Here is a 25841-nt window from a genome sequence, read left to right as displayed (position 1 = left end):
GCCGAGATCAGTGTTTCCCTCTTTTAACACAGGATTCAACTCAACAAGGCCTTGCTAATTAGCCAGTGAGTTGAATGAGGTAGAATGCTAAACTCTGCACTGCCTTGGCCCTTCAGCGCTGGAATCTGACACCCCTGCAATGCAGGTAGGCCTCCAAACCTGCAGTTGGGAAATATGGGATTAGCTCATACCAACAAATTAAATGTTTGGAAACATGGCATAGTTTGCCACAAAAAGTTATTGCAGCTCACAAAAGAGTCCTCACAAACATGCACTGATGACAGCCTGTAAACTGAGCACCTTTATAAAACTACAAATATTAAAAAACAAACAAAAGTGTTACAGTGTACTCTTGTCATCTTATGGAACAAATCTGCATGCGTTCTGCCTACAAATTAAAAAAGATTACAAATTTGCATTAAATAAGCTTATGTAAGCCCCACTTAACACAAAAGGAAAATACAAAATATAGCTTTTCATGGACAGAGTGTTCTGATGGAAACAAATGTTACAATAAAAAGTGCATTAATGGGGAAATAAAACATTTAATATGAATTTATAATACACATATGAAATATAATGGCATAGAAGAGGTTCCTGAAGCACTTCTGGCCATATCGTTTAGTAATAAAACTGTACATAGACATTTTACTGTCCTATTTGTATTTCAGCAAACTTGAAACCAAGGAGTTGAGACCAAAGGGAAGAATGTAATATGAATTGAGCCCTCCATCTAGCTTACATATTAGACCTTGCATCCAAACTAGAATTCGAATTTAGGCTCAGTCTATGAAAAGGTGGAAGGCCCAAGAGACAGTTCCTTGGGCTACAGAGTACTTTCAGTAGAAACAGTCCATTCTGAAGTGATGCGAGTTACTTTTGTTTCCGGCTGATATTTATTAGAGGTGAGCCAGGTTCAGCGGGATAGGAGAGGCAGATCACTGGAGTTCATGATGAGACTGGAGTCAAGATTTAGGCTTTCTGTAGGACAAAAATGACCACCAACTTAGTACTACTTATGCACAAATGTGACTGAACAGCACAGTAAATGTCACTTGAAACAAAGCATTTACAAAGCATCTATAAGACTAATTATACACTGATAACTGTCAACATTTCTAAAAAAGAGAAATACTGAAAATGAATGTCATTAGATTGTATATATATAAAAACTCAAATGAGCAAATATAGCTCCCTACTTCTGTTCTTATTTTGATCAACACAAACACAAAACATTTTCATACCTTGATCGAAATTGAGTTTTTTCGCTGCAGAGCTGTCACCAAGTCCCTCTATGTCTACCAGGTCGCTATTCACATCCGAGTCATTCAAAGCACTAAGCGTAACCTCTGTGAACCATAACCACATACATTGTCTCAATGTGATTATCATAACATTTGAGAAGAGGCAAATTATTCCACATTCACGTCTGAAATGCAAAAATAGCTCACCTGATGTCTTTGGCTTCTTAATGCTGGCTGGGCCTGAGGATGCTCCCTGTAAGCTTGTCGTTACTACAACCTGAGAAGTTGGCACAGCTATGACTGTAGGTGGTGGAGGGGGAGCAACAGCAACTTGTAGCTTTTTGGTGCTTTTCTTTGGTGAATCAGAAGACAAGGGAACTCCACTGTCTTCATACAGCTTCCTCTTGACTGTGGTCTTGATCTGTGCCCTAATTATAAGAGATTCAGTTAAATTTGTACTTTGGACATACAAAGCAGACTATAATTTTTTTTTTAAAGATTTCAACCCAAAACCATCTTAAATTACAAGTGTCTATCACACAAAACATGGTTAAATACCACATCAAGCAAGCCTGAGTTAGAATTTTTGTTTCTCTTGAATTTCCGCAAAGAATACCACAATATCCAAACCACACATTGACACATTTCCATCCAAATTTAACATTCCGTCCTACATGAACATGCAGCCTTGTGAATTCCAGCAGTGAACCTACAGAAACTACAGAATCCACTACACCTGAGATATGAGCCTAAATCTGAACTGTAACTGAGCCAAGTACAGTCAGGCCCTGCACAGGAAATAAGCCAGAGAGGGAGACCTGATTCCTTACACTGTGCGCTTCTTGATGACCGAGCTGAGCGCGTTCAAGTCGTCACCAAAGCGCCTAACAGCCGACCGGAGCATCTCAATCTCAGTGTCCGTCCACTTAGCTCTGCAAGAAGACAGCAACCAAGGCACAGGTCCCATAGTGTGACTAAGCTTCACTCTGACTAAAGATCAAATCTCAGCCAGTTTTGTTCTGCACAAAATGGCCTTAGAAATTAGTAAAACGGATGTCATACAAGGTCAAATATCACAACCTTTCAATTGATTTTAACACCTTAAACATCTGAGACAGGATTGACAGTTGAATTTTCCATAGGTCTTTGAGAAATTCAAGAGAAAACAAAAAACAATCAAGGCTATCAAAACTGTGTTAAAATGACTGATAATTCACTGTTACCAAATTAAAATATGGAGAATGTATTAAGTGCTGGGCAGTGGTGTCTATATTGGTATTAGTGTCAAACAAAGCTTACTTTTACTTTCAGCAGTACTGATCAATAAATATAATCTCCATGATAATGTTCTCTGACATTACATAAAGTGGGGTCCCTGTTGGTAAAAACACCAATAGTAATAGAAGAAAACTGAATAAAATGGTCAAATCAATAAAAGCTGTGCCAGATTTGTAAAACATCCATTAGCACAGAGTTCCAGTATTAAGTAATGGGTTCATTAACTCTATCCATTATTAATTTTCTCCATATATCATGATTATGAATTTTATCAAAAACGCTCAGCAGTAGAATGTAAAATACAAGTGTTTACGAATGCTAGGCATATCTATAGCTTCATTTATTTTCAATGAAAAGGACAAAAAAACAAATATATGTTGGTACCCGAGTTCATCTGCTCCACAAAATGAAAACATAGTAGGGAAACAGTTCTGCCTCCACAGGGAGAGACTCCGGCTTACCCTGCTGGACTAGAGTCAGCCACTGGATGCAGCTGCATGGTGAGCTCCCCTAGTTTAGTAAAAGCAGCTCCTGCTGCAGAGAAGATCTCACCAACCTAGACACAGAAAAATCACTCTTGAGGGAAGCTGTACTGGTGATAACACTGTGTGAGCTGCTCACTGATGGGGACAGAAATCAGGCTAAACATTAGCCAGCTAGCTGGAACTTGAGCCAAACAAGGAGAACCATTAGATTAGTTAGCACTCTTTCTTTCTGAGTGAGGAGAAGCCTGTAAGAGGTAGAATTTAAACCGTATTTTGTGCGCTATTTAACCAGCTAATGTTTGTTAAAGTTAACGTTATATCGACCCCGAGTTCCGGAGTCGGCTGGCTGGCTAACAGCGCCTAGCTGCACTAGCTGTTCTGCGGAGGTACCTTTGTTGATGCCGAAGTCATCGTTCCTTCTGTCTGATCTGGCAAGCTTTAACGTTTAAAACTGCAGAAAGGAAACGCTGTCCGGCCACCTGATCTGAGCGCCAGCCGGTTATGAATCTCTTACATTAAAGAAAAACGGTGTTTTGAAATAAATGAGCGGCATTAGTGCGCCATAAAGGCTTCGCTCCGCCCATTTTCACTTTGCCGCTGTCTGTGATTGGTTAGATCCGATCAGGTCCTCAACAGACTCAAAGGTGCGCCAAAATGCGCAGGCTAGTAGATTTCTCTGTGATTATTGGCTGTTCCTACGTTTCAAAAGTGATCGCTACCAGCAGGTCTGAACGACATTGAGTGTTCAGCACCATAATGTTTTCCAAATATATATCATATTTACGTTAGTATTAATAATGTCTGACAAAGCTGACATACTTTAATCAGTTGGTCTTTTTCTGTTTTCTTCTCCTAAAATTACCCCAAAGAGAACACAGACTGGAAGCACGTTACTTACTTACTGTTTATTTACAGTTTAATGCCTTTTAAACAGTTTCTTCAAAATAATCTGAAGCACCCAGAAAATGGCAATTTGCAGTTAATTGTCAGGACTTGGACACCAAAAACAGACAAAAGAGATTTAAAAATAAACAAATAAATAAATAAATAAACAACAAAGTGCTTGGCAATGGGCACACAGACAAAAGGTTCATTATCTATTATAACAGATCATTCATAAGGTTCATTATCTCTTATATACATTGCAGTATGTCAGTATCACTGTACACTGGTATAGATGATAAATTGCCCACTACCAGACTGAACTGTATTCATATAGGTTATTTTAGGCATGATCTCCAGGGTATCATGACACTGAGATATGAGGACGCACTCCAACATTTTGTAATGTTTACCACTGAAATCTATTTTTAGAGCAGTACAGACCTAGTAAAATTTACCTATTAAATACTGTAATTAATGATGACCCTTCATTAAAACTGTGGATGGTTGTGGTACAGATGTGATGCTGTCATCTCTCTGTGCCTTGGATCTCAGCAAAATCTGTAGACTAACTAAGTGAGCTACCAGATTCTACAGGAAGTATTATTTCAGTGGACGCTAGCTGACCTCTGGAGGACAACAAACTACACTACAGTACACAGGGTTGGGCAAAATGCATTAAAAAAAGTAGTGTTGGCTGAATACCGAATACACTGTCCTAAATGTATTCAGTATCACGGTCCATTACAGTACATAAAAATAACATATTTAGAATACATTTAGAATATGTATTGATACAGTACTTGGGGAAAACTGCTGTAGTTTTTATTTAATTCACTGTTCTGTTACTGGTTGGCAGTTTTGTTATAATAATTCTTCCGATAACATGTTTCATGAAGAATTCAATTATTCAAATGAATTCAAAAATGAATACAAAACTCTCAACATTATTTAGGCTCTCGTTGCCTGCTTCCACTGCTGCTCCCATAATCACACTGCCCTTTTATAACCTAAGCCGAACATTTGTTATACTCCAATAACAAAAACTCACAAATTTGACTATAAAATGAGTAGCTGTGTAATTTTCAGTTAATGATAGGTATGTAACTTGCCAAAGAGTGCATACACAAGTCCCGTACAGTGCCAAAGCTGAGATTATCACTCGTGAACATGTTCACTCTGTTCAGTCATCCCTACTAACACTCAGATTAAAGTGGCTCGTCGTAGTGATTTATCAGTCTACTCAGGCTTTAGAAGGAACTTCAGTGTTTGTAAAGAAGCCATTTTTCAAGTTCTTCTTTACAGTATGTGTTTACATGCTGTCTGCTGATTTCAAAATAGTTAATAAACAAGCATTGATGGTATTTCTTTGAAACATGGTGCATAAATACACCGATCAGGCATAACATTATGACCACCTCCTTGTTTCTACGCTCATTGTCCATTTTATCAGCTTCACTTACTATATAGGTGCACTTTATAGTTCTACAATTACAGACTGTAGTCCATCTGTTTCTCTGCATACTTTGTTAGCCCCTTTTACCCTGTTCTTGAGTGGTCACTGTGTCCACTCACTGTCCACTCTAATAGACACTCCTACCTTGTCAGTCCACCTTGTACATGTAAAGTCAGAGACGATAGCTCATCTGCTGCTGCACAGTTTGTGTTGACCATCCTCTAGTCCTTCACTGGTGGTCACAGGATGCTGCCCACAGGACACTGTTGGTCCAGCAGTGACACTGAGGTGTTTAAAAACTCCAGCAGCACTGCTGTGTCTGATCCACTCAGACCAGCGCAACACACACTAACACACCACCACCATGTCAGTGTTACTGCAGTGCTGAGAATGATACACCACCCAAACAGTACCTGCTCTGTGAGGGTCCATGGGGGTCCTGACCACCGAAGAACAGGGTAAAAGGGGGCTAACAAAGTATGCAGAGAAACAGATGGACTACAGTCTGTAATTGTAGAACTACAAAGTGCACCTATATAGTAAGTGGAGCTGATAAAAAGGACAATGAACAACAAGGAGGTGGTCATAATGTTATGCCTGATCGGTGTACATATAATGTACGTATAACATTATATATAATATTATATAATAAGAATAATATATGTATTCCAAATACTGGTATTCCATTACATCCCAACCCTGACAGTGCCCTATACTTAAACACACTTTTACAGTGTCAGCTGATACAGGGCGAACAAAAAGACAGATGAAAGTTTTAATTTGAATTCTATGTGTAGAGAAAACAGACCTAATTCATGAGTATGAGCAATGATAACATACTACATTAAAGTCTTTTATTTCAAAAACAGTAAAGGAAAACTTTTTTATAATATGAGCCCATTAAAAGGTGCCATCAATACCAGTCTTGTCAATGACTTTATAAAGAGTCCTCATAATAATTCCAACACATATGGTTTTACTGTCAAATAACCAGTTATTATTACTTTACATTATTAAAGTCACGATCAGAGATTTTAGTGAAACAATGGCGACAGTGGCTTGTTGAGTAGAGCAGTTGAATGCAAAAACCAGCAGTGACATGAAGAACCAGATTTACCAGATTCTTTGGGGATTGTCTATTCTAGCATTGTTTGTAACCAGTTGATTGAAATGCAGAAAAACTCCATAACCTTTCACAACCTAAATGGAATTATCTTTGATAATCAATAACCTATAGCTTTGAGGTAAACAGATCAACAAAGTTTGTATTCATCACAGAAAAAATGCACTATTGTGTAAAAGAGTTCCTGAAAAATGTATATTTATGTGCAAATAATCAACTAACACTAGTGTATAATCCTCCTGGCTATGCCTTGTGATTTGAAAGTGCTTCAAAAAAACAGCAGAAGAGGCGTTGCCGCAGGACTTTGGCCCCCTCTCCTGGTCAGTCTGTCAGGTGTTTAATATTATTCTATGAGCAAATTGAGACTAGTTATTTACTATTATGTACAAATATTACACCACAGTTTACTTAAACTGATTTGAAAGGTAACTTTTTATGCGTTATATTAGTATGCATATTAGTATGTATTTACATAACAAATTGAAATCTAATCAATCACTGTAGGTTAAATTTGGATCTGTATAACCAGGGCCTAAAGTGCTAATAGTGTTTGTCTTAAGAGTGTAACAAATGAAACTCTTTATAGTAAAGAAAAAGAGAAAGAAACTGGTGATCGTGCTTTACTTCAGGCATAAATACAGGACCCCTTTGCAATGAGCATTTATTTTGATAATGCTTGGTAGGATTTTAATAGAAGGTAAAAAAAAATCTGGATCCAGAGTGGGCCTTTGCAGCCAAGTGCAAAAGGTTGAATATAGCTTGTGTCCACTTGTGTCCATGGCTAAAAGAAACAGATTGCCTTGAGTCATTTCCACGAGACATCCTATTATTAGCCTCCGTCTCCAGATGACTGTGTTGCTTAGGCAGCGAGTGACACTGTAATGAATTTCTGAGAAGCGATAATGTTTCAAATACAACTCATCATTCCCTTGTCATATTCATTTACTGAAATAATTGCACTCTTTTAACATTTCTTTTTTTCCTCCAGTCAAATGCAGTTCATTCCATTCCTCATATAACAGCCCATACATCACCGATATGCTAATGGACACATTAAGACTACCTTATTGTAGCAGTGGGTACTCGCTTTCCTTGGATTGCTTCAGTGCACACTAGCAAGGAGAAACACCAGCTGGCTTCACAGCCCTATATACAATTAAGTGCCATATTCATCTAGATTGTCTACTTTAGTGGTCCCCAGTGTACACTGGGCCAGCATGGATCCAACCTTATGTTTTAACTAGCCCATATCATGGGAAACTGTTTTTTCCTCACTTTTTAGAAATTAAAGAGTTTGCTTTGATCTAATATGTAAACATTTCAAAACACACTGTTTACTCCTCAGTCCATACAATCTGTATATGGAAAGTAAGCTGTAAAAACAAATTCACTGTTTTTTGTGAATAATTAATTCACAAAAACCATCACATTACTACACATCCATCCATCAGCTTACAGCATCTTCACCCTGTCCATTTATACTGATGTTCAAGGGGAATTCCACCAGCTTTTCAAAAATTCTGCATAATTCAATGGCTCAGATCAAAGTTATTTAAAGTGGTTTGATGTGAAATGGTTCATTGTAGAGGAACTTATTGACTCTGTTTTCCTTCCAGTGGTGGTGACAGAAACCAGTGCAGAGCCTTGCAACGTCCTGCATATACCTCCCTGCTATGAATGTATTTAAAAAAACACGTTTTAAGCCAAAACCTCACAAAACTATCACAACTCAGGCACCAGTGTATTCATAACCATTTTTTGTAATAACAGACCATTCTTCATGACTTTGTCCACATCTTAATCATTTAATTATGTAGAAATCTCAAAAAAATCAATGCAGTGTTTCAGCTTGGACTGCTTTTCGGATGAGGCAGAATGCAGGGCAGCCAATCAGAACAGATAGTTTATATATAGCAGTCTTAAAGGCTCGAGAACAAAAATAGCCTTTCTTTCTAAATAACAAAGAAATTTTGAAAAATGGGCATGTGAAAAAAAGACAAGAAAATTATACTGTGTTTGGTATATAAACTCAAGCTCCTTTAAAACATCCACTACCTTCACCACTTCAACATTTAAGTCTTTGGGATAACCCTGACCAGTTGATGGAGTTATTTATTGATATTGGACCAGTGCTTTGTGGATTAGACTAGAGACTACTATACAGCTGCCAAGCACAAGCCCATCGGTGTATTATGCCTTGACTGCAGCAACATAGCTATTAGCTCATTCCTTATCTGCTGAGGTAAACCAGGCACATCACAATACAGTCCTGTCAAATTTCATCAAGTTGCTATGTAACGTAGATCTGGGCCTCTGCCTCTTGCCGCAAGCTAGTCTTAATGTGTGATTATGTGGATTTCAAAAGTAAATAAGAGTAAATTTCAGAATTGAAAAAATGTTTATACTGCATTCTTCTAGCTTTTTCACATTTACAGGAAGCGTTATATTTTAGATTCGATTCAGTTTTTTTTCTCAGATATCCACATCTACACTCTTAAAAATCAAGGCTCCTAAATGGTTCTTGGCTTGAATGTACAGTTCAAGGAAATTGGTACATTATACAATGTGGAAGTTCTTCAGACTTCATCAGAACTCAAGACCTCATAAATCTCATTTACAAAGGTGGTTCTTTAAAGACCTTTAGACACCTTTATTTTCACGAGTGCATGAGTAAAGAAGACACAGAGGCACATGAATCAGATTTTAGTCAGTCTGTTTAATGAGGTTTTGTTGGAGGACTTCAGATACAGTGCCCAGAGAGGGCAGAAACATACCATGCAGAGGAGTCGCACAGTGCTGTCACCACACAAGTTTGGCACAGTGGGCAATATCTGGACCAAAAAGAGTAATAACAGTGATGGCACAAATAACTGGACAATCCGTCGAAAAACCTGCCAGGTTTTGGGGGGGGTTGGAGGGCGGTGGGGTAAGAATCATTAATATTGATCTGAAGATAATATTCCCCGTAATGCCTAATGATCACACATTGCTAGGCAAGATGTCCACAGTGGTTACAGGTTCTGACAGAACAGAATGCATTCATAGCTTCAGCACACAATCCATTCTGAAGTATTTGTCACCGTAAACAAATAGTACTAATAAAAAACAAATACCACAATCGCTTTGTCCAGATATAGTTGTTTATAATCAGTGGCAAGTCCATTTGCAATCATCTTCAATATAATACTGACCATCATCATTATTACCAATCAAGCTATTATCATTAAATAAACACTGATGCATTAAATTATCAAATATATTCCATTGCAAGTATATCATCTTATTGCTGATTGCTAATCTCAGGGATATTAATACAGTTTTAATTGAATATAAATTTGTAAATATAATATACATCAGCACTGGCATGTTGTTACAAGGAATAACAGTCTAATTTCTGAGTACAGAATACAGAGGGGGAGGAGCTTTAGGGCATGCACGGGACTCTTCATTGGACGGAGGAGATAAGGGTGACCTCTCATTGAACAAGAGGTGCAAGAGAGCAGCTGTCACTCAAACCCACAGACAGACGCGCACACAGCCACACTGTAGACACATGCAGTTATTTCACTTATCTCTTCTACTCAAATATTTATACCTAAATAATTTAAGACAGTACCTTTAGTCTTCTTTTCTTTTGTAATTACATCGTTTAAAGCTAAAAGTACACTACTCCAAGCATATCGGGAGGTTACATGTCTGATGAAAGCCAACCACGATGCTCCTGGAGGACCCGCTGTCCAATCACAGCACTGACCTTCCACATGTCCCTTCCACAGTGTTAACCAAAGTGTACAAATAAATAATGCTGGGCTAATGTGTGAGTAAATCAGTGGTGTGACTTACAGAGATAAACGCAAACAACCACACTTTATAATGTATAAACAGAGAGAGACACAGACAAGGAAAACTGAAAAAAATGGTACATTCAAATCATCACAAAATAATATCAGACCCAAAAGCAGTCCCAAAATGTAATAAATACAGTACACAATAATTAAAACATTTAACCTGATATGAGCAAACTAAAAACAATACACATATAGCTTTAGTTTTGATATATGATGCAAGCATGCAACAAAAAATACTGAAACGAACAAAATAAAGACATGCTAAAATAGAAAAAATCTAGATTAAACCCTTGTATGCTCTTAAAAATAAAGGGTTCTTTGAAAAGATGCCACTGAAAAACCATTTTGGTTCCCAAAATAACTCTTTAATGGACAGTTCTTTAAAATACTCAACTGAAAGGTTATTTAGAGAAGGTCATTCTTCTGTAGCATTGCTCCAAAGGTCGATTTTGGCACCTTTAGTACTGAGAGTGTACGCTCTTAAAAAAGCTGCCACAAAGGTTTCTTTGAGTAGTGCCAGAGAAGAGCCACGTTTAGTTCCCCTAAAAACCTTTCAGTGAATGGTTCTTTGGATTTTTGTAAATGGGAAGTGGGAGTGTGAAGAACCTTTTTAGATGCAAAGCACCTCATGAAACTGGCTTGTAACTCACTCATTCACCCACTCACTCACGTTTAGCAGGCTGAAGATTCTCCTCAAGGGGATGCTATTAACAAATGAATATCTTTTGGTGCTTCATAAATCAAAGACACTGTGTGTCCCTGTTAAAGTTTAAAGAACATTAAGTTCAACATGAAGTTAAGGTTCTAGAAAGAGAACATTACTGAACAGTTACATTATGTTCAAAAAGAAATGAGCTACTGTGAAGAACCTGTACTTTAACAAACCTTCAACCTTCAAACCTTTCAGGAACCTTTACATTATGTGGAAGTTCTTCACTCTCACACATCTCATGTACAAACGGTCTCTTTCTTTCTCTAAAGAACCGTCCATTGAAAGGTTTTATAAGGTGGTTCTTCTATGACATCGTCCCAAAAGAACCCCGAATGGCATCTTTATTTTTAAGAGTGTGGTGGTGGCTCTTGTGAATTCGTCTTCCTTTCTCTGAACACTCCCTTCAGAACACTCGCTCTGTTTTCCTTCATCATCCACCCACTGCATCAAGTGACTGATGTTGGGGCTGGAGTTAAGATGGCTGACACAGCAGGCTGTCATTTCAAACAAGCACTAACTAAATTACGCTCCTTCCATTACCGTAATGAAAATTCTTTCCCACTGAGGGAGGGGGAGAGGGGGGAGCCAGCCAGCCGGGGAAGAAAAAAAACGTTATTGACTCTTTGGCACACAGACATCACACAGTACTCGCACAGCTTTTCTCTTTAGGATGTGTGCACACACGCAATGCCCAGGCAAAATATAATGAAAGTAGAGGTGACATTCACGACGAGTGGTGCGCTACATACAGACAATACATGTAGGTGAATACTGACCCATTTAGGTGCCAAATAGGGTGTATGTATGCTTCTGCAAACACACGCTCTCTATCAGTCACTTTTTTTAACCTAACACATACTCACAAACACACATAAATACTGTAGGATCATGCTGTGAGCACCAATATTCATGCAATGTGTACAGCAATCCAAATGAAAATATGCCTACGTATTAGCGAAAGACATTGAAATCACTTGTCACACATACTCGCGACCCTGCACACCAATACAACCTGGTGCAGTATATAGCCAACACGCAGACCATGGACTGAAATGGCTCATGATTCCTATATGTGATATCAAAGAATTTAGTTGGACCCACAGAGACTGCACAGAGTAGACCACAGAAGCATATGGCAAGATTAAAAGACAGAGGAGAAGACAGACAGAGGGGAAACACACTGAGAAATACACAAATGGTCAAGCAGCCATCGTAAATTAAGCAGACTATAACAGATTAAAGGAAATCCTTAAGTAAAAAAGGGAAATGTGGGATCCTGAGGACCAGAGTGAATGAGGGTTTCCAAGCATCAGTTGTACTGACACACGCACACACACAATCACACAGTTATCAGAGGTAATATCGCACCTTCATTCAACATTTTCTCTTCTTCTTCCTTACTGATGACCACAACGCTCTATAATCTCATACTGCCATAACCCCTTACTGCATCTAACTGCTTACAGTGAATAAAATGTGATACGATACTGAACGACACATACAACCTGTGCTTTACAGGTGATGAACGAGACACTCCACAGTGAGTATGTGTGTAATATTCACAAATCCAATCTTAGGCATCAATCAATAATGGATGTAATCTACTTGAAAACCAGATAACCTGTGACCTTCTGTCAAGGGGTTCTAGAGACTATAGAGTAATATGGTCATCACTCTTCTCTATTTTGTCTTCTCTTGCATTCTCTCTCTTTCTCTTACATGCTCCACAGAACTGTTTAGAGGTCTGTACAACGCTCCTGCTTGTTGTAGTGGTCAAACTGGCTCTTCCAGTGCATCATGTAGGAACTCCAGCGGTGGAACTCTGCCTTCCACTGTCGCTCAGCGTCATCAATGTTGTCTGAGTAGAAAGAAAAAGTAGAGAGAAACAAACAACATGTATTTTACTTTAAACTGTTCTTGAAGCACAAGTAATTTAAAAGGCCAATATCATGGAAAACCTTTTTTCCACTTTTAAAGAATAAATAAATAAATAAATAAATAAATAGTTTGATATAGCATGTATCCTTTGTTAAAGTTTCAAAATGCACTATTCACTCTAGTGTATATGTGGCCCAAATATGGAAATTAAACATCCCATTTCAACCCTGTTTACACCTGGTCACTTCATACGTCTTGAGTATCAGAATTATATCTGGATAAGGCCAAGCTAAATGCAAGTGTAAACACACCGAAAAAATAGATACAAATCTGATTGCACAAACCACTTCAGGAGGTGGTCTGAGATGCATTTGAGCCACATAGCAGTGTAAACGCATCTGTCTCTCCAAGATACATTCAACAACCAAAACTCTTCCCCGTGCAGTCCGTCACTGGGTATGTGACCCGTGTCTGTGAGGAAGATCATCATGGAGGATGTGTATGGTTGGGGACCCAACGATACGAAATGCTTAATAGCTATATGGACAGACACTACTGTGCAAAACAAACTACAGATGACGAGGCTGAATGGATAATTGGTAATTGGTTGCTGTGTAATGAACAGATTTGCATATTCCATCCCACACAACAATCGGATTTCAGTCCGACTAACTGAAGACGCATTTGACTACATGCATGTGGCTAATATCTTATCAGGATACTATCCGGGTATACTAGTCACATGAAGTGACCAGGTGTAAATAGGGTCTTGAAGTTCACTGTTTGATGTCATGAATGCCAACATATTTACATACATCTGCCTGTTCAGCTTACAGCAGTTTAACCCCACCCATCACACTTAAGTTCTAAACAGTGTTTCAGCCTGGACTGCTTTTTAGATGAGGCACAATACAGGACAGCCAATCATAACATATATGCACATATAACTTGTGATGGACATGGACTGGTAATACAGTAACAAATAAAGATCTGTGATTATGAACCAAAATGAGGCAAACATTAAGACTCAATACTTTCCTGCAAAATCCAGTAGAAATAAACTGAACAGCCAAATTAATCTAAAAAAAAGGACTAAAAGATGGGAGCCCAGAAAAAGAAGAGTTGAAAAGAAGATCTGTGCAGAGGACTTTCAGATGTAAACAGCAAGTCCAAGACATCCATTAAACAAATTACTCAGCAGCAGACAAGAGCGTACTCAGGCTCCACCTATTCATCAGAGCAAAAGACCTCTGGGGGATTCACAGTTTACGAGTTTGGGTCACTTTTAGCCAGACTGCTTCAGCCCCTCAGAATACAGGGCAAGAGTTCAGCTGCTTTATGTTCTGGTTCACCTCCAGTATAATAACGCCAGTTGGCACTGAGAGTTTGTTTAGTTTCAAGATACACAATCAATGACAAGGCATTTCCTCAAGGATATTAACCAGTTTACTACTTTGACCATAACTACATCACATTTTCAAAAACTACATCACATTGTAATGCTGGTAACTCACACACACACACACACACACACAATCTGAGCCACTTATCCTCCTGGATTGTGGGCATGCTGGAGCCTATCCCAGCGGTCACTGGCCAGAAGGCAGAAAACACCCTGGACAGGTCGCCAGTCCATCACAGGGCAGACACACAGACATACACATTCACACACACATTCACACCTAGGGGCAATTTAGCATCTCCAATTCGCCTGACTGCATGTCTTTGGAGGAAACCGGAGTACCCGTAGGAAACCCACACAGATATGGGACGAACATGCAAACTCTACACAGACCTAGTCCCCCAGCTGGGGAATCAAACCCAGGCCCTTCTTGCTGTAAGCCGACAGCGCTTGCTGGTAACTCTTTTTAAACAAATTTAACGCCAATAGCAATGTGATTCTGACATCACTGTGCTTCCCTACAAACAACCCAGCTCAGGGGGTTTGTAAGACATACTGCTAGTAATTTTATTCAGCCTCCCTTGCCTAAATAGCAGTAAATATTAGGAATCCATCTTTAAAATGCTACCATACACCTGTTTTCTCTACATTTACATTTACAGCACTTAGCAGATGTTCTTATCCAGAGCAACTTACAAAAAATGCTTTGTCTTTCTAGAGCAGGTATCTTTGCTAGTTACCAATAGGTTAGAGAGAAAGCTAGTCCTGAGCTCAGATACTGCTAGAAACAAAAGTCCATGTGGATATCTAGAGAAAATCCACTAATGCTGAACATTCTGCAGTCTCTCAATGATCTGTTGCGCTCTCAGTTGCCCATATTGCTTGGTGTTAATTCTTCTGACTGCCATGGGTATCAACATGATATGATGCCAAGATTTGCTGAGTCACAGTTTTACAGTGGCACAATGTGGATGACAATTAGCTCTGATTACCCACAAAAATAGTTGATTTTCAAAACAATAAAACAAGTTAATTTAATATGAAAGTATCACTACAACATAAAACAGCAAACATGATTGAGTTTTAGTTACCAGTAATGTTGAGTAGTCTAGGCAGAAATCGGTTCCATAGAGCACAGCGCTGTGTATTCAGGCCCTTGTGCACTCTCAGTGGATCTGTGTCCAGGCCCACATGTTTCTGCTCGTTAGCTGTGAAGAGGGGCCACCGCCGTCGGCTGTCCATCGATCCATCAACATTAATATTAGGGTTACTAATTATGAAAAAAGAAAATAAGACAGAAGATATAGATAGTGAGGTAATTTAATTTTTATTTTGAATTAAATTTACACAGACTCACACATTAGCTCTGTGTCTCTGCCTTTCTTACCCAGTCCGGGCAAAGTTAGCCCAGTATCTCATCATACGTCGGCTCAGTTTCTCCTCCTCTGCAGTGTAGTTGAGCCTCTTCTCCAACGGCAGGCCAAATACAAACTCAATCTCATAGCCATGGATTACACCCATCCACTCAGGCCAGGCCAAATTTGAAGCTCGATGGTCAAACAGGTAGAGATACACAGCAGCTGTGAAGGCAGAAATAGTTGTGTAGAATTAGAATTAGATGTGTGTCAAATGAAAAGATCAAATCTCTTGTCACAGTTTTCAAAGAGCCCCATGCACTCAGAAATGTGGATTTTTAATTGGTTAACTCCTCTTAGATGACTTATTATGACTATATAGATTGGTATTTGTGTCAAATGTGTAATCATATCACAAACCTTACATCTTCACAGGCTTTCTCAGTACTTTGGTGAAAAGCGATTTGTGTGCTGCTACGTAACTTATTTTTGGAATAAACAAACATATCAAGGTCCAATATACTAAAATGTGCTAATGAGAGGATTATGATGTTGCGACAGGAAACCTACAGAACATGTTTCCTTTCATTCTTTGTAAGTATTTAGGTTTAGGAATGCGTACCTGCAATTTGAACAGTTTCTTGGGTAAATAAAAATATGTAACAACTTATTATTCAACACAGTAAGCTATGTGGAAACATAACTGAAGTACTACGTTACTGCCACATTCTTTAATAACCTTACCTTGTGAATTGCCACTGTTGCTTACTGACCGTGAGGTGCCCAGGCCTAGATTCCCTTGACCTGCTGTTTGTGACTGGGCATACGATCTTGCAAAGTACTGCAGAGGACAGACCACATTGTGATCTCCTACAATGTCATCCATGGCTTCACGGTTCTTCACAGGGTTTTCCTCATCCATCCAGTCTGTGTACTGGAGAATGACTGCCTCCAATCCAATCTCATTGGCATGAGGAACACTCATCTTCACACCTTCCAGGAAGTCCTCCCTTGAGATCAGGCTTTCATTGTCCTTACTGAAACCTGGTGCACCATAAATCAAGAAAAATGACCCTTCATTCTGGTTTACACCCAGAAGGATTTGAGTGTCCTTGAAGTTGCCTTCGCTAAGCATGGCATCAGGAGTGTCTGGGAGCACCACACCATCCACAACAGGCACAAAGGAATAGCGGAAAAGGCTGCTGTATGGAAGTACCTGCCACTCGTGGTCGATGAGCTCCTGTGGTTGCTTGCTCCTCAGGCAGTTAATCAGCTCGGTGTCATTTCCGTCAGGGCAGCCCACCAGCCTGCTTAGTTTGGTGGCCCTCCTACGAGCCTCATCAAAGCTGACGGTGGCCCAAGGGCAATTTGGCACACCACTTTGAAAGATGGCACGGGTAAATTTTGGGCGACTGTCTGGTGACAGAAGGTGCATGCCAACTGAGGCTGCACCAGCACTCTCCCCAAATATAGTTACCTGCTTGGGGTTGCCTCCAAAGAACTGAATGTTGTCCTGCACCCACTGGAGTGCCAACCTCTGGTCCAGCAGACCCACATTTCCAGGAGCCTCAGAGGAACCATTAAGGGCAAGGAACCCAAAAGCACCCACCCTATAGTTCATAGAGACCACCAACACCTTTTCTGAATGAGCTAGGTAGCGGCCGTCATAGACGTCCAGAGAGGAGGAGCCAGTGGAGAAGCCGCCACCATATATCCAGACCATAACAGTGAGGTTGTGCGGCCGAGGGGAAGCAGGAACCCAGACATTTAGGTAAAGACAATCCTCACTCATCATTCTGTTGGGGTTCCACATTTCAGTTCCATGAAAGCCAGGGTACGTAGTGTCCACCTGCTGGCAGCAAGCATTAGGATACTCTTTGGCCTCAAACACATCATTCCAGGGCTTTTTGGGCTCAGCTGGCTTAAAACGCCTTTTTCCCACGGGAGGTTCCGCAAATGGAATACCCAGGAAGGCAATCACATGGCTTCGGTCAGGGACAGGCAGGCGTACACCCTGAACACGGCCTAACCTGGTTGTTACTGTAAGCTCAGAGTCGCTCTGGGCAACGTAATGGCGGACAAAGAACATAATGAGAATAATAGGGAGGAAGACATTGGAGACCTTCATGTTGTCTTCTGTTTGTGATCGTCGTGCTTGGAGTTTTTCAGAGGCTCAGCTCAGAGTCTGTAGAAGAAAAAAGATCACTGAATAAAAATGTAATATGGAAGATAAGCAAAGTTGTACTTGGAGACATAAAAAGAGATAAAAATTCAGTCATCCTACCATTGTGGTGGCAAATGGTGTGACCATGAAATTGAGCTAAAAATAATCATAAACCATAAACCACGTTAATATCTGTGTATTCTTTCTTCTATTCCTACATTTTTTTAAAAAATACTATGGATAATTGGATAATAGTAATAAGTAATAATGTTGTGCATGAAAAACAGCATGTCTCAGCAGTGACTTCACAGATGCTAAAGTACTATTTTTATGTGAAACAACAATGTTGATGCTTGTTTTTCAGATTTAATTGTAGAAAGGCATTAAAATGATTATTTATCCCATGTTAACATTGCTTTAGATGTGTTAATATAACACATACCTAATACCTAAAAGAAACACAACACATACCTAAAAGAAAAAGATGGATTGGCACAGTAAAAAAGACAAATGTTGAAACTACCCAAGACCAAATACTTGCAGCAAGACGTCTAAATTATCATATTATTCATCTAAAACATAGTATTGGAGAAAACTTTGAGGTTCTAAAGCCCAAAACGCAAGGTTCAACATTCTTCATCAAACCCAAATACTGATTCAATGTGCTCTATCTTACAGTGATTGTTGTTCCCTTAAAATGTTTTTACAGTGCATAACTCATGTTCCTGAATATTGCAAGGGCAACGGCCCACATTATAATGCTGGTGTTTGATGAATAATGTCGGGCCACTCTGCCAAAGTCTTAACACCCACACACACCTGTGAGGTTGTTGTTTATGTTTTATGTGTTGTGTGGTTGCCATGATGACCAGATTAGTTCTGGAGGCATGGTTGGGGAGATGGTGCATGACTTCTGCTGCAGCTGTGTGTGGGAAGGGGGCTATTTCTATTCTTTTACTCCCTTTGCCCACGAGGTGTTCTATTAGAGTATGCACTACTATAAACACCTTAGGCTAAAACATTTGCGTGTGAGAGGTTTAGTTTTTCTTGCCAACTACTATGCAAAGACCAACATGAAAGAGAAAAAGTTATTTGGTTATAAGCAGATTCCACCTGAAATAACTTGGGATTGGACATTAGCCAATCCCAACTTCATATCAATGTAATATGCAATCCACGTGCAAAATATTACTTAGAGGGAAGAAGCATTTGGATCGAGTGGCAGAATGGAATGGAAAAGCCTCACATCTTCCAAAAACTTCAGTATTTTCACAAGAGTTCACAAAACTCCAGACACACCGTAAGGATCGATTTCAGCATAATAGCGATATCAGTTTTACAACCTACTCTCCAAATGGGGGTGTGGTCTTGTCCCCAGGGTAAATTACTAAGCAGAGTAAGGAGTGATTGAAACCACAACTGCGTTTGGGTTTTTGCCAGCCTATTTTGCATCACATCATAGTACGCAGAGTAAGCTTTCGAAAAGTGTTTTTCTTTGCTGACAACTTCTTTGGTAGTATAAAAATAAATGAGAGCGCCAGTAACAGTTTTGATGGTATAATAATAATAATAAAAAGTTATTGCTTTTGATCAACCACTGGTTATGACTGAATAATTTGGTAAGTCATTAAATGATTAACAATCCTTATGATTATGTTGCTATTAATGATGTAAGGGCAAAGTGACAGAGTAATGAAACCGAAGGACACAGGAATATTACCGAGGGATGCAGTTGGAATGTCTGTCTCTGGAAATGTAACATGAGGAAAAATACACAAAATCTTACCCTCCCACCCTTCAACACATACAGAGCCCACCCCCATTCCCCCTGACACATTAACTTTGTGCTCACCAGTTTTGTCAGTTTTGACCACTTGCTTTACAGATTGTGTGAAGGTTTAATTAATCCCTACAGTTAAGATAACCTTACACACTTTTTGGAAAGCTGCTTGCAGACTGATTTGAAGTAGACCTGTAAACCGGAGGGATTGTAGTGGTGCCCCAGGGACTGGGATGCAGGGTGTCCGTCAGTGTGTCTCAATGGAGTTATTAATATCCGAAAGAACAGCTGCGTGCCGGAAACAGGGGGTAGGGGAGGGTACGAGCATGGGGATAGACACAGGGGAGAGGCTGCCTGGCCTCAAATTAGATCCTGGAATTCGCGTATGAAGTTCACAGGGGGATTCACTTTCAGCTTGGGATTACATGTCGTCATGCGCACTGTCCTATCCCTACCCACACCTTCTACTCTCTCCCCTTAACTCTGCCTCTCTCTGTCCATAATACAGTCTTGTGTTTTATGACTGTACATGCTAAAGAGATTGCTTGCACTGAAAAATCTTTTCCTTTAACTGTGTCAAAGGAAACAGGCCATTTTTTACATGAGTATTGTTAATTTAAGCGCTTTCCAGACTCACAGATGGTATTTTCATCGTGTAGTTTATCTTGTAGTAGATACATCCAGATATGTGCACTCACCAAGACAAATTCCTCATATGTGTAACTTACATATAAACCAGAAATAAACCACATTCTGAGGTGTAACTACTAGCATAACTGGCAGGGCAATGTTTTTGTCTCAATCTAACACGGCAATGTAAACTTATGTTCGTAAAACTGTGAAAAATGTATCAGCTCAAATAAATGCGATCAGGCAATTATGTTATAATTGAGAGGCCTAGTTGCGACCAGGCCCTCCAATGTCTTTATTGTCCTTATCATTACTCACGTAATTTCCAACTGATAACTGAAGTGTAGCAACAACAACGGTACACTTTGAACAATCAGTGAATTTATGTACTTACATATTTTCTCTCTCATTTATCTCAGGTTAGCTACTTAATAAAATGTATTCGGGTTGTGTTTTGTCATATGCCAGTCTTTAAAGCTATACTATATCTGATTGGGAGGCTCCATCTCTGTAAACGTACAGCAAGAGCAAAGGAAACAAGCAAATTACATACGCTGTTTTTATTAATTAAAATAACTTAAGGGTTTTGTTTCAAAACACATTATAGACCCATTTAAAAATATTCTTTCTTTTTTTATGATATACATTGTTGGGAGTGGGCTTTACATACACAAGAAACATCAATGCTATATCAAGATTAATGGCATCTTTTTGTTTTTTTTTTAACTGCAACATCAAACATTGTTACAACTAGATATACAGCATTGTAGAATGAAACTCTATTTTTGTACGGCCCATTCATCCCAAGATTTTCCACTGGAGCCGCTGTAACCCAGTCTAGTACTTTTACTTGAATTGTATTGTTTTCCTGAAGTATCAGCACTTTTATTAAAGACCATTTTAGCCGACTCTTATTTCTACTACTGCTGGATACAGTCACTAACAGGGTGACTTACAGTTTGCTGTAGTGTGTGCAGTTGCCATGGCAATTAAAAGCCCACACTGGCCATTGCATCCTCTCTATCCTGCACACCCTCTCAGTGTTATCTGTGCCTACACTCTCTCCTCCTGCTGCTCTTACTTCACTGCTTTATACCTATTTTAGAATGTTCATGTCTTTTTTCCTTCAAAGACCTGATAGCCTGTGGGTAACTGCATTTAATAAGTCTAAAGGCGAGAGCACACCAACCACACAGCATAGAAGCACAAACAAACCTGTGTCTGATTGCTGGGAGAATCTACATTGTTCTCCTATGTTCACTTTGGTTCATTTGGCCAGTCAGTTTTTTTTTTTTTCTGGACATTCTAAAGACAACTGCAGACGTAAGAATGTACGTTTGTTGTAGAAGGTTTGGTCGGTGTTCTCTGGCCTTAAAAACACAGCAGAACATGAATTCACTGAAAAACAGTCCGTCATAAGTAAACACAGTAAACTGTAAACATTGTTAGCTTACAGCCTGTGTAGGATAAGCTTTACCAGACTGCCATGCAATCATAGCCTACCTTCTCTGACTCTAGTCAGCCCCCCAGCCCCCAACAATGGCCTATGACTGACACATACAGACAGTTTGACAATGGCCACAGAAATCGTTCCAGTTTTCCGTCTCAGCAATGCTAAATGGGCCTGCATTTCAACGACCAGACTGTCATGAAGCCAACTGTACAGTGAAGCGCTATTATTATCATAATCACAACAACTGCGATATTTTAAGTATTGGGCCTTTGCTCTGACTGACTGAATAGAATATAGAACAGAATGTTAGCAGTAATTGATCTTGTCTGAAGCAGCTGGATGCCTATAATTAACTTTTGTAACTGGAATACAGATTTTAAAGAGGAATTCTCAAAATGTCTGCATAATGAAGTCGTTAAGATGTAAACAAAGCCATTCGGAGTGGAAATGCACCATTCTAGAGAAACGTGCAGAGTCAGAGCTGCTCACAGTGGTCGTGACAAGAACCAGACATACAAAGTTCAATGCCTCTAAATGCTTCCGCACAGATAGCTACAGAAAAAAGGGTTACGGCATGCTGCAGGATTTAAATATGGTTTTATGATCATTTTGAGAAAAAAAGTATTTAGCACTACCTGCATTCCCTACAAAAACACAGAACACGTGTGTAGGTTCACTGGTTATTTTGGACAGTAAATAAAATGGATATATTTTCACTGTAGACTGTGATCCCCGGTTCCTGTCACCTCTAAATAGGGGTGTCAGTAAGTTTCTCTAGATGTCAAAGTTCCACACCAAAACACTCAATGATTCTGTTTACATACAATGAATTAAACCAAATTGCATAGAAATTCCCTTTAAAAGGACTGGACCAACTTATCATTATTGAGTCTCAGAGGACGATGGGGTCAGATAGGGGGCATAAAAGGAAGACAAAAACACACTTGGTCTTTCTTCATCTGCCCTATGGCTTTGTATAAGAAACCAGTAAATAGGATCAGTGTAAAATGCCACCACGTTCCCGTTTGAGTGTGAAAGCGGGCTGAGGTAATGATGGGACAGCCTCATTAACTGACGGTCAGGCAGCTTGTGCGGGTCTAATTAAGCGGTTGAGGACCAGATGAGTCGGAAAGGATGCGAGACAGGTGCTGGAGGTAAACAAGACTTCATTTTAGGGTTCCGCGGGGGTCTGAGTGCGCGTGCGTGCGTCTCCCCTTCTCTCCACTCCTGCTGCACATCCACTTTCATCCGTCCATCCCACCGCGCCTTATAATGAAATCACCGAGAGCGCGCGCACATCCATCAGCGGATCCGGGGCTTTTATTTTTAGAGGCGCCGCTCTTCTCTCAAGATCCCAACTCCAGCACACAGGTTGTTTAAGGCGAAAAAACAGGCAGCGCGTTTAGTTCCGCGCAGCTAATCACGCCACGAGCCACAGAGAGCGTTAATTACGCAACATATCACACTGTCATACAGGACTGCTGTTCACAGGCCTGCACAGTCTCTGTGTGAAGAACAGGGACAGCAAGAAACATTCACCGCAGCGAATTAATAATAATAATAATAATACATTCAAAATAAAATGAAATGGAAATTACTGGTGACAGGAAAAATTGAGGAAAGCACAATCCAAAGAAATAACTACGATTATATTCGTTTACGATTTTAAAAAACAGACCGTCAGCGTATGTGTTTTTTTTTTTTTTTCCAAAATGGAGCTCCATCATGCTGAACAAACGCTGGGAAATTCACAAACGCCTGCGTTACAGGCAGATGTGCTCCAAACACCAACAAACACACGCGTGAAGACGCACCACACACACACACACACACACACATACATATACATACACGCTGTGCGCGCGCTGCTCTTTTCGAGCTGTTTACTTTTGATTACGGGCGCTGACAAACGCGTGAACTTGCATAAGCGAGCGTAAAGCTGGTCTGGGTGAAATCACTGTACCTGGCGTCTCCCGCTGGCCAGCCGGCTCGGACCGGGCTGTTCTCTCTCTCCGGGCTCGGCTCTCCTCTCCCCGTCCTTGAGCAAAGGAAGCTGGAGTTATGGCCGTGCAGAGCAGGACGGGCTGCGGCGCGGTGGGGAGCGAGTTACTGTCTCTCCTGTCAGACTGTAACGCTTGATCTCGGCCCCCTCTCCCTCTCTCCCTCTCTCCCTCTCTCCCTCTCTCTCTCTCCCTCTCTCTCTGAGCAATGACCGAGCGCGGATCTCGAGGCTGGGAGCCGTACTGCTCCGCTGTGTCGATAGGGGGAGACTGCTTATTATAAATAGTTTACGGCGAAGGGAAAAAAAGAAAACGCAACTCTCGCGAGAAGAACCACCCCTGGGGTTCACGTCCACAGAAAACTACAACACAGCCAGTTGTTGCGCAGAAATCTGTGGAAGCTCATCCGCGCCTGTGTTTAAGTGGAGGAGAAAAAATATCAGAATCAGATTCAAGCTTTATTGGCCAGGTGTGCTTAGACATACAAGGAATTTGGTTTTGGTTACAGGAGCTCACAGTGCACAGTATCAAACATTTACATGTAGTGAATAAAATAAATATAAAATAAAATAAAATAAATATAAAATAAAATACAAAAAATGAAAATAAAATAAAGATAAAATAAAACATGCGTTCCTACCACCACTCACTTATATACACGCATACACAGTCATAGCTGTAACCTGTCCTGATCCTCATCTGTCTGAAGCGCCGGCCTGAGAGAAGGAGCTGGAACAGGTGGTATGTGGGGTGTGATGAGTCAGTGGAGATCTTCTCTGCACGCTTCCTGGTTCTGGAGGCATGCAGTTCCAGCAATGTGGGCAACTTAACCCCAGTTGTCCTCTCTGCAAATATGCCTGCATGTGCGTTGTTCCTCCTTCTCTGTTTCTGGCAGCAGCATGTCAAAATATCAACTCAGTATTTCGACTTTTTTAGTCGACATATTGACTTATCTCAAAACATTGACTATATCTCGAAATAATGACTTATGTTTTCAAAATATTGACTTATTTTGTCGAGATTTTGGAATCCTATGTCGAAATAATAGAAATAGAAATCGAAATAAAGTTTTTACATTTCAAGAAAAATAATTATTGTGGGATAATATGATTACTAATCAATTTCACCTATTAAGTCGAGATACTGTTATTATAATGAGAAGTCATTGTGACATACTAAATAATATTAAGAGAAATAAAGTCATTATTTTGACATTAATTACTCTGAGATACTATGTCATTATTTCGACACGTTAAGTCATTATTATGAGATGCTAATTATTTTGATATTGTAAGCCAAAACAGTGAGAAAGTGCATCATTCCTTTTAGATACTTAGTCAGTTTGAGAAAATAAGTTTATTACTATTATAAGAATATGTCCTTGGATTATTTTGAAATGCTAACTCAACATTTTGACATACTGCTGCCAGAAACACAGATGGAGAGGTAGGTGATTTTCTGTCCTCTGTAGCTGGTGGGAATGGGCTCCAGTTTATATATTTTGTTGAATTTGACATTTATCATTATAAAAACTGTCAAAATTATTGTGCTCTATAGAAAACAAGCCCTTTCATTTATTCATTCACATCATGATACACCATCACTCGGTGGACTCATCTGGCACTACACCAGGACTGTTTTATGTTCCGGCTGTCTCCCAGCCTTATGCTTTGGACTAATTGCTTTTATTTATTTTATGCAAATTGATCTTTTATTTTTTGTGTTGAACCTTTTCACTGATTAATAAAGTACAGGCTAAGCACAGCATTTAAAATAGGTGACAGAAAGGAAGGAAAGACATGTGAAGAGAACGAGGAACACTGAAAGAGACCAAAAAATGTTAATGCAAAATGACATCATAGGTTAGTTCCACTGCTAATAAATGTCTGAAGAGGCGCCAAGGCGTTTGATTAACCCCCTTTACTTCAGCTTAATAAAGCATGTCTTTGCAAAAGCAGCAGTGTGGGGCACGAAAATGGCTTAAGTGCTCATGGGCATGGCCCCAATGCTTAAGTCACAGAAGAGTTTATTAGGTGAAATGAGATGAGTAAGAGTTTATTAGGTGAGATGTACAAGCGTGTGCTTTCAGTGCTGAGCATGTTATTTGGGTTATTTTGGTGAATTTGGTATCATTAAGGATTATGATATCAT

The 25841-nt window shown here is 39.7% G+C and overlaps 2 protein-coding genes across 3 annotated transcripts; both read right to left on the bottom strand.

The window, feature by feature from the left end:
- Positions 1-272: 272 nt before the first annotated feature.
- Positions 273-3590, bottom strand: zgc:92664 (uncharacterized protein LOC436695 homolog). 2 transcript variants are annotated; one of them, XM_036597631.1, is made up of 6 exons: positions 3398-3590; positions 2984-3078; positions 2075-2176; positions 1452-1672; positions 1245-1349; positions 273-981 (listed from the first exon to the last, which is right to left on the bottom strand). In XM_036597631.1, exons 1-6 carry the CDS (start codon positions 3416-3418, stop codon positions 917-919), a joined length of 609 nt encoding a protein of 202 aa, XP_036453524.1. In that variant the 5' UTR covers positions 3419-3590; the 3' UTR covers positions 273-916. The 2 variants fall into 2 exon arrangements, with proteins under 2 accessions (XP_036453524.1, XP_036453525.1); XM_036597632.1 differs by lacking the exon at positions 2075-2176.
- A 5574-nt stretch (positions 3591-9164) lies between these two features.
- Positions 9165-23952, bottom strand: ache (acetylcholinesterase). Its single transcript, XM_036596161.1, has 5 exons — positions 23654-23952; positions 16408-17848; positions 15696-15888; positions 15400-15578; positions 9165-12886 (listed from the first exon to the last, which is right to left on the bottom strand). Exons 2-5 carry the CDS (start codon positions 17789-17791, stop codon positions 12765-12767), a joined length of 1878 nt encoding a protein of 625 aa, XP_036452054.1. The 5' UTR covers positions 17792-17848; positions 23654-23952; the 3' UTR covers positions 9165-12764.
- Between the last annotated feature and the right edge of the window lie 1889 nt (positions 23953-25841).

The sequence above is a fragment of the Colossoma macropomum genome, unplaced genomic scaffold (assembly GCF_904425465.1).
Source record: "Colossoma macropomum unplaced genomic scaffold, Colossoma_macropomum, whole genome shotgun sequence".
Taxonomy (NCBI): Eukaryota; Metazoa; Chordata; class Actinopteri; order Characiformes; family Serrasalmidae; genus Colossoma; species Colossoma macropomum.
This window is presented reverse-complemented; position numbering and strand designations above follow the sequence as displayed.

Bases quoted from the DNA above. Each gene is read 5' to 3' on its own strand.
- ache (XM_036596161.1), bottom strand. From the start codon at position 17,791: ATGAAGGTCTCCAATGTCTTCCTCCCTATTATTCTCATTATGTTCTTT. The intron at 15,889-16,407 runs GTAAGGTTATTA...CTGCCTTCACAG, and splicing joins CAACAGTGGCAATTCACAAG to CTGCTGTGTATCTCTACCTG. The intron at 12,887-15,399 runs GTAACTAAAACT...CTTTCTACTCAG, and splicing joins TAGACTACTCAACATTACTG to ACAACATTGATGACGCTGAG.
- zgc:92664 (XM_036597631.1), bottom strand. From the start codon at position 3,418: ATGACTTCGGCATCAACAAAG. The intron at 1,350-1,451 runs GTGAGCTATTTT...TATGGTTCACAG, and splicing joins TAAGAAGCCAAAGACATCAG to AGGTTACGCTTAGTGCTTTG. The intron at 982-1,244 runs GTATGAAAATGT...TTTGTCCTACAG, and splicing joins AAAACTCAATTTCGATCAAG to AAAGCCTAAATCTTGACTCC.